Source organism: Durio zibethinus, chromosome 4 (assembly GCF_047325235.1).
Source record: "Durio zibethinus cultivar Kanyao isolate XHJ-2024 chromosome 4, ASM4732523v1, whole genome shotgun sequence".
Lineage (NCBI taxonomy): Eukaryota > Viridiplantae > Streptophyta > Magnoliopsida > Malvales > Malvaceae > Durio > Durio zibethinus.
Window position 1 is genome coordinate 1,907,235 of NC_143165.1, and position 9,449 is coordinate 1,916,683.

Sequence of the window (9,449 nt, forward strand, 5' to 3'; positions counted from 1 at the left end):
CTTCGAACAATATAGGATATCTATAATACTCATATATATATATATATATATATATTGAACTTAAATCTAGATGTTTGTGAAAATATAGCGTGACAAACTTATTCATTTCAAATTAAAATTCACTTACAATATATAAATTGAAGTTAATTATAAGGTTTAGATACAAAACAATTATTATTATTATATATTCAATAGATATATTGACTAAATTAAGAATGATATATGAACACAGATAATTTAGATTTGACAGGCCCTAAATAATTTTTTATAAAAAAATCAAAATTATTGAAAAAATAATACATAATATTTTCAAAATCTTGGGGGGCCATGGTTCCTCCAATTAGGAGTTGCCCTTGATTCATGAATAAGTTAATGAATAACGAGATTCATACAATGAGTTTGATTCATAATTATTTATAGCACTCAATAATATATATGAATCGATTGATTAAAATATTAAATTTAAATTATACTAAACAAGAAATGCATTCATTTACAATTAATTTAGTTCATGAATATCATAAATTCATAATTGGTTAAGTTCATGAATAGTTAAATTCATGAATAATTAACTAACAGCTGTGTGGCTTGTTGGTAAAGTGCTACTCTTAGCTCAAGTAACATGATTCAAATCCTAGTAATCTCATGTACCAAAAATAAATAAGTTCATGAATAATCAAATTCATATAATTTAAAATAAAAATAAAAACATTAGGAATAGTATTCATAAACCAAATTAATTGCAAACCTTGCAATTAGTGTCTTATAACTCATTTAATTGAACCCAATCAAAGTCTTACAATTAAGGACACATGTCATTAACCACCTAAATTAATAAAATGTCATCTAGTTTTTCTTCAACCCCAAAATAATAATAGGGTATATTTGTAATCCTTTCATCTAACACAGTGTAAAACATGAACAAAAAAACATTAATTAACTAATAGAAGGTTGTGGCAGATCCATAACTTTTTTTTTTCCGAAGGTATACCTTTATAATATACATAAAATTACAACAAATTTATCAATTTTATCAATAAAAGTTTGTCAAAGAAAATTTTGGGAGTGTCAGAGAAAATTTTTCTTCAAATTTTCTTGTTTTTCACTCTTTTAGATGTTCATGGACACTTTTAATTCCCCTTTTGGATCGGCCACTAATAAAGGGGACCATCAGTAACAGATTTTAACATTTTATTTTGAGAGGATCAATTCAAATTATATATTATTTTTAATTTAAGGTATTTTGTTTTATTTACTAATATAAAAATATATGCAAATAATATATTAATTAAACTTAAAATCTCATAAAATTATAAATTTTATCAATTTATAAATCTATTTATTAATTTAACTTTATTTATAAAAAATTATAAATTTTATCAAAAAACAAAGCTAAACATCAATTTTATAGCTTTGTGCAAATGTCTAGCAAGTATGGAACCTAATTGATTAAGTAAGACGTATTGAAAACTATCACAAAGATATAGAAGGAAATTTAAATATATAAGAAGAGTAGTAATAGATGTACAAGAAAAAGCAATACGAATTTATAATATTTAGTTGTAAATTTGGAGTTTTATTGAAAAAATTAAAAAAATGCAACTAAAAATGAAATTTTAACTCATAAAATACAATGCATAAATTTAAGATACACACAAAAATTAATTGATTAATTAACATAGAATAATTTTAATTTGAGGATTCAATTCATATTTATTTAATATAAATATATAATTAAGAAAAGTAAGGGTTTTTCAAATACCATTATGATCCACCGTCGAGACCAAGAAGAAAAAAAAAATTACATAGAGCAGAAATACTCGAATATGAGACTGAAAAGATTGTCCAACATGATTATAACTGATAGCACCACTATTAGCAGGCAGACATTTATATTGTTAGTCCAAAAGTTACGTTTTCGACGACCGCCATGGCCACGCTGCTTTTGTTCTCCAACTCCTGCTTTAGCTTTAGGATTGCTAACTGATCTCTTCTGGTAATTCTCAAGCTCATCAATGATATCCCTTTCAAGTTTTTCCTTCTTCAACTTCTTATGTTTCTTCTCAAACTTATTCTGAATCAGTTTCGAGGTATCCTTGTTTTTAGTTCTTTCAGCTTCTTCTTCAAAAAGGGCAATCTGGTTGTCATGATCACTCATTGTCTTGTCTTTTGACAGGTCGTCGCCATCTACTCCACCCAAAAGAGCAAACGGGTTGGGAGCATTATCAGCCATGAATGATCGCTACTTATTTGAAAGATGGGAACAAAACGATACTAGTCACCACAGGCAATGCAGTTAAAGAAGGAATATAATAATGAAAGATGGAAATATTGTTTTGAGGGTTGTGTTCGTATAAGTATTTATATAGGGAGTTAAATCCTAATATTATTCGTACAAGATTTTTAAAAGAAGCTTAAATCCTACATCCTTTGGAATTTCTTCTTCTAAAAAAATCTGCTTTCGAATTGGATTTCTATTATCTTCTTATTAGAAAAGAATTGATTTTAAGAATAATTAGATTATTATAATTTACCACCTCAGTGACATTAACATTTACATTATAAAAATTTAAGATAAATTATGCTATTAGTCACTCAATTATTGTAGTATCTTTTAAATAGTTATTAAACTATTAAAATTTTTAATTTAATTGTTAAAATTTGAGTAAATATTTTTTTGATTATTGAATTATCAGTCAAATATTGATATGACAATGATACGTTAGATGTAAGGTTTCATATTTAACCTCTAATTGAAATTAACATTTACATTTTAAAATTTTTAAGATAAATTATACTATGGGTTACTCAATTATGGCAATATATTTAAAATAGTTACTAAACTATTAAAATTTTTAATCTAATTGTTAAAATTTTAGTATCTTTTTGGTCACTCAATCGATGGTTGTATATTGACATGACAATGAAATATTGGATGTAAGGTGCCATATGACATTATTCTATTAGCAAAATTTATTTATTTTCAAAATTTGTAATATCACATTAATAATATCACATATCATATCAAATAATATGACAATATCACATATTACTTAACAGTTGATGTGATAATACCATGTTAATACTTCATCGAGACTAACAATTAAAAGATAAAAACTTTCTTAAAATTTAGTGATTAACTTAAAAAAATTTAATAATGAAATGATCAAATTAAAAACATTATACACTACTATAATGGAGTGACTAATGATGTATTTTATTAAAATTTTTAAAAAGATTGTAGCTTACCTTTTGTTGGTGCGGCTCATTAAAAAAAAAAAAAGAATTGAGGGGACGAAGCAAGTGAATGTCATATCTAATATTAGATATGATAATTTATATATTTATTTTATATTTTATATAAAAATATGTATTACAATTTATATAAACGTTAAAAAAATAAAATATATATTTTATTTTTATTAAAATTTTAACTTATCATTTTCATAAGTGTTTAGTTTTAACTCAGGTTGGGTATGGATTTTGAAGGTATTTTAGCACTTTTACTTGGCTCATCATGGGCATTTTAGCGATTTTTTATAAGAATTGAAATGAGAGAAATAATAAAAAATAATAATTTAATGAAATTGTGTAAATAAAGTTTGTGAAATCTTTTATTAAAAATAATTTAATAAAAAATTTAAATATATAAATCAATAGAGTGTATTGGAAAAATTAATAATATATAAAAATATTCCTTGAAAATATTATTTATAATTAAATTTGATCCTACTTATTTAATAATAAAAAATTTTAAAAATTTTTTTATTAAAAATATCTATTTAAAATGTATATTAAAACTTTTTAAAAATTAACACATTAAATCTATGTAATAAAAATCATTTATCGATTTTAATTTTTAATTTTATTTAATCAATTTTAATAAAAAACTTTAAAAAAAAATTCACTTAATAAACTTTCATGGAAGAATTTCCCAAAAGAGAAAACCCAACGGGGAAGGTGGAAGCGGAAATTTTAATGCTTGATTTTAAAACACCCTCAACTTCAATTAAAACCAGGCACTCTTGTCGCGGCTCGTGGCGTTCGTCTGCTCTGTCTCCCCAAATTCTAGCTTTTATTAACGGCGCCGCATCAACAAAAAAACAACGACGACGAAACAAGCTACAGTCCATTTTTTCCCTTCAAAACTGCCCTGAAAAAGCAAGCTTTGCCCACATTTACCAAAGGTATGTGTGTGTATATAATTACTAACCCTTTTTCACTTTTCTTTCTTCGTTTTGATTTTATTATGGACTTTTCGAATTTTTTCATCTTTTGATTTTGATATATTTGAATTTATGTTATTCTCTCAACTCGAACTTTTATTTCAATGCTGAAAGCATAAACGATTTTACTAGATTAGGAGTTGGGACAGTTGACCCTGCAACTTGTTGCAAAGCCTTAATAACCCTTGATCAGTTGCCAATGTTAGGGCAGATTCAACAAGATGCCGCGGAAACAAACCAGGCATCGTAGATTGTTACCAGTTCAGCCTTTGACTTTCTCGTCATTTGCTCGTTCTGTTGCTCGAGTTGCCACTGCTTACCTGCTCAATCATCACATACGCGATGCCACACAGCAATCAGCAGGTTTTTTAGTTGAATTGATTCTTCCTATCATATTTAAAGAGATAACACATTCTTTTTTCTATTGTTATTATTATTATTATTTTTAACAAAAGAGGCCGCAGTCTTGAATAAGGGAAGGGTAGCAGGGTCTGTGATTTGAACTCCAGTTGAATGTCAACTGTAGTTACATGAACTAACTGAGCTAAGCTTTGGGTTCTTTTGCATTGTTATTATCTGCTTGACTTCTCTTGGCATTTTGGAATTTACATTCTTATTGCTTTCTGACCTGAATTGTAGGTGTTGAATTAAATGAAAAGTTAAAAAAGGTGGACAGACAATCCGAGTCATCTGAGGATGAAGCATTCGATGTATGTACTTAATTATGGTAACATTGGGTATATGGTGAAATGTATATATAAAGAAGGTTTGAGTTAATTTGGCTCTTTTTCTTTTCCTTTTTCCTTGAAGGGAGTTGTCCAAGCAGATTTTGCCTTCTTTGATCCAAAACCTGATGACTTCCATGGGGTGAAAACCTTGCTGCAAACCTACCTTGATAACAAGCAATGGGATTTGAGTGGTTTCATAGACTTGATATTGGGACAAACCACTGTTGGAACTGTTGTTAAATTAGAGGGCGACGAAGACAATGGAGTTTTTTCTGTAATTACTGCCCTTAACTTGGGGAGATATAAGGTAAGAAAGTTATTCTTTTGATGTCAGTGTTTCTTTTCCTACATGATTGAAGTGGCTATCTTGGTCTTGGTAGATTAAGCCAAAAAATTTTAGGATGCAGGCTTTCAGCTTTTAATTAACATATGAAGTGCAATTAACTGGTCTGGACTCTATTGAACCATTCCGTATCCTATAGGTTGGATTAATGGACTGACCCTATCATGAAATTGATTGAATAAAAAGCAATCCTTGTTGATCTGATAAACGGCACATTCCGATTTTACCATACTTGGAATAGATTAATTAATTCAATGGTCCCTGTACCTGATTGTATAAAATCTGAATTCAAGTCCCACAGATTGAATAATAGGCCAAGTTAGATGACAAATACTGTACAATGTAATAGGTTAGCTAGTAAACAAACTTTTCATATGAATCTTTCTTGTAATAGAATGATTTATTTGTTTAAAGTCCCTCAAACCTGAAGCTAACTTGGTCATGCCGTCAAGTTTTATCTCTGGTTAGTGGCTTCCTCGATACCTTTTAAATCTTCTTGAACCATGGGTGGTTTTGGTAAGTTGTATCTGAGGTGCCATTTCTTGTGTGAAAATGTGAAATTCTTATATATCAAATGCAGTGGCTAAAATGGTGTGAATGTTGTTCCCACTAGGATCACAAGTGTATTACAGAGCTCAAGGAGTTCCTTCTTAATGTATGCCAGGACAAAGATAAAATAGGAAACTTGAGAGCACTTTTGGGAGATAAATCATTGAATGTGGGTCTCCTGGTTTCCCAACGTGTTGTGAATCTTCCTCCTGAACTCTTGCCACATCTTTATGATGCACTGTTTGATGAAGTCTCGTGGGCTACAGAAGATGAGGTTAGATGTTCAGTATGATAGGTGTTTAATAAGATGGATGTACTTAATAGAAATACTATCTTCTTTAGCTACTAAAAGTACCTATCATTTTTAAACTTATATGTTCTTATTTCACTTTTTGAAGCCCACAGAGGAGTTGCGTAATTCTTTCCACTTCAAGTTTTACATACTAGTAAGCAAAATTTACGAGGTATGAGATCCTCCTTTTGTTGATTGTACCTTTCATATCAGTATTCCTATGATTTTTTCCCTGACTTTGGATGCAAATCTACAGCACAAGAATGCAAATCAGAAAAGGTCTTCAAGCGCAGACAAAGATGAGGCAATAATATATATTAAGCCAGAAGATGAAATTTTTCACAAGGTTTTGATTCTTTGATGCATGTAATGTGCAATTTTTTTATGTGACGACTATTGGCTTGTTTTTGTTTTATGTTTTAATGATCTCCTTTTAAAACATTTTTCAGCTGAGCATATGGTCCTTCCTTTTTCCTTTGCAAATTCAGCAGGTCACCACTCATGAGGTTAGTAGGACTCAATTTCAAACTTACTATCATTGATCCACTCTAGTTCAACTCAAAAAATATTTCATGGGTAAAATCCTTTCGAGTACTTACTTGTGGTTTTTGAGATTTTAACCCCCCCGACACCACCCCACTTTTTAAGATTTCAAAAGTGAGCCTTGAATCTCTTCCAGGTACTCTCCTCTAGTAATAAGGGGGTTATACTGTTAAACTTTAAATGAAGAGAAAAATAATATAGTTATCCTTTCTGGTTTCCTTTATCTTTTTATTATTGTACTAAAATTGACAGTCTTTTTAGGTAGTTCATATTATACTGTCCTTTATCTTTCTTCTTCAAACTAATGGCTATAATTATCTTCTTTTTTTCGGCCAATACCATAATTATCTTCTGACTGTCAATTTTTGCAGCTAAAAAATTACCAGTTAACAGGAATTGTCATGGCTGTCAAAGCAGAAAACATTTCCTCATTCCAACAGCAATTACGGACTTTGATAAATGAATCTTGAGTCTCATCGGAAGAATGCAAAAGTATTGATGTTGTGACAACTGTGTTTTTTACTTGAAAGATTTTGATAAGCTCACAGTTTTGGTAAATGTTGAGGATGCAACCTGATGACTTCTGGTAATTTTCTTGCACCAGTTGGGGGAACAGCAATTACGGACTTTGAGAAATGAATCTTGAGTCTTATCGAAAGAATGCAATAGTTTTGATGTTGTGACGACTGTGTTTTTTACTTAAAAGATTTTGAAAAGCTCACAGTTTTGGTAAATGTTCAGGATGGAACCTGATTATAAATATAATCAGATAGGACTTTGTGTTTTTTACTTAAAAGATTTTGTAAGTACGGCAGACATTCAGACCTGATTTAGATGACATTTTTGTTAGAATGATATTTGTTATCATGCAAAGCCAGGATAGCCTTGTCTTTTAGTTCCGTTTTTGAGCCTTCTACTTCTTCTTCCACTTACCAAATTATGCATTCAACATGGAGAAGCTTTGCTTTGCTCGATGGTCATTTGATTTCTTGAAAGTTGCTGCAGATCCAGCCATATTGTTCGGAGTGGAATATTAACTTGTCAGCATGACCATTAACATGATCTGACTGAATCCAGTTGTTAACTGTAACCATGCTTTCTGGGCTTAGAAGATATGGCAATACCTATGCTGGAAATCTGAAATCGTTCTAGAAAAAAGCTCAAAAACCTCATGAAAGAGGCAGCTGAAATTCCCACTGAAATACTATTGTAGAATTTTGCCAAAAGCCATCTCCCATCCATGCTCAGCTCAGTTGCTGTTTTCTTCACTTGAAAATATTTTAGACCCTTTTCATCTTTTTGTTCCTTTAAAGGAAAGAAAACCAATTTGAAATCAATGGGCCAAAAATCCAAAGAAATTGGAGGAATTGAATGTGTGGCAGTATATTTTAAATCCCTATTCACTACATGATGTTTAATGGTTTCCTAATTGCCAGGCGTGCAAAGAATTGAATTTTCATATGTTAAGTTTTTATTTGTTTATATCTATTGAGTAAATTTAACAAATGATCATAAACAACATTTTAATTTAGTGTTTGTTAATTAATCGAACAGTTTATGATTATAATAAAATTTATTTATATTCGATTTATTTATTTATATTTGGTTTATTTATGTAAATAAATGAAACATTCAACGAATAGTTCGAGAATAAGTTTAATTTTTTTTGTTTATTAAATTTAATAAATAATTATAAATAATATATCATGTTAATTAATTATAAATATAATAAAATTCGTTCAAATTCAGTTTAGAAAGGTGAGGAAAGGCCCGTGAATTGGACGCAAGCTGTCACTACTATCAGCTGAGGCCTCCTGGTCCTGCAACATTCACAACTCATTTTCTTCTTGCTTGTCAAATTAGGCTACTTCTTTCCTATTGGATCCTTAGGCCCACAGAAAAAACACCAACATCTTATCTTTTAACTCTTTGTCAGCCCATTGGTCCACTCCAATTACGCCTCACTTTTTAACTAATGCACACTGGTATTGGGATGGGAGCTTATAGAAAAGTGCAAGTTTTTCCATTAATAATACACTTTAACACCAACCTAAATATCATTTTGGCCTCCCTAAAATTCCATTTGAATAAAATCACATTTCAATCTATGAGTCTTTAACCAAATTTATATTTTAGATTATTTTAACTAGTAAACATACTTTTTTTTTTCAAAATTTATATTTTAGATAATGTTAACAGTACTCGAAATCAAAATATTTTATTATTGAATTAACAATTTAACTAATTCTTATAATTTATTTTTTTCCCTTTTCATTATACTTAAAAAATTTAATACAATTAATTCATATAATTAATTTTAAAGGATAATATTCAACAAATTTGAATTTTAAATATCAATTATTATATTTTTTAGACTAAAATAAAAAAATCCCTAAACTTTATCATTTTATATAAATATGTTTTTATATTTTGATTGCACCCAAATAAGCCATTAATCTTTAATCATCACTCAAATAAGTTTTTAACTATTAATTTGTATCTAAATAAGCTCATAATCTTTAATTTATATTTAAATAAACCCTTAACATAAGATATCATACATGTAAAACATCAGTTTCTCATGACCACAAATTCTTAAAAGAAAATATTTATTTATATAAATAGTCAATTTTTACTAGATTAAAGAAAATCAGAAAAAAATTACATTAATTTGTTTGAAATAAGGACTTATGATACAAATAAATAGATAAAATCTTATTTAGATATAATAAAAATATAACAATTTATTTAAAAAATAATAATTTAAG

At 28.6% G+C, this 9,449-nt stretch overlaps 1 protein-coding gene across 5 annotated transcripts; it reads left to right on the forward strand.

Moving 5' to 3' along the window:
* The first annotated feature begins 3,910 nt into the window (after window positions 1–3,910).
* LOC111288552 (protein BCCIP homolog) lies at window positions 3,911–7,576 on the forward strand. Of its 5 annotated transcripts, XM_022879481.2 has the most exons (10): window positions 3,911–4,187; window positions 4,438–4,589; window positions 4,866–4,936; window positions 5,037–5,261; window positions 5,911–6,120; window positions 6,245–6,310; window positions 6,395–6,484; window positions 6,588–6,644; window positions 7,053–7,173; window positions 7,286–7,576. In XM_022879481.2, exons 1-9 carry the CDS (start codon window positions 3,922–3,924, stop codon window positions 7,149–7,151), a joined length of 1,236 nt encoding a protein of 411 aa, XP_022735216.2. In that variant the 5' UTR covers window positions 3,911–3,921; the 3' UTR covers window positions 7,152–7,173; window positions 7,286–7,576. The 5 variants fall into 5 exon arrangements, with proteins under 5 accessions (XP_022735216.2, XP_022735217.2, XP_022735215.2 ...); XM_022879482.2 differs by having other exon boundaries at window positions 5,962–6,120; window positions 7,053–7,576; XM_022879480.2 differs by having other exon boundaries at window positions 3,913–4,187; window positions 7,053–7,576.
* The last annotated feature ends 1,873 nt before the right edge of the window (window positions 7,577–9,449 follow it).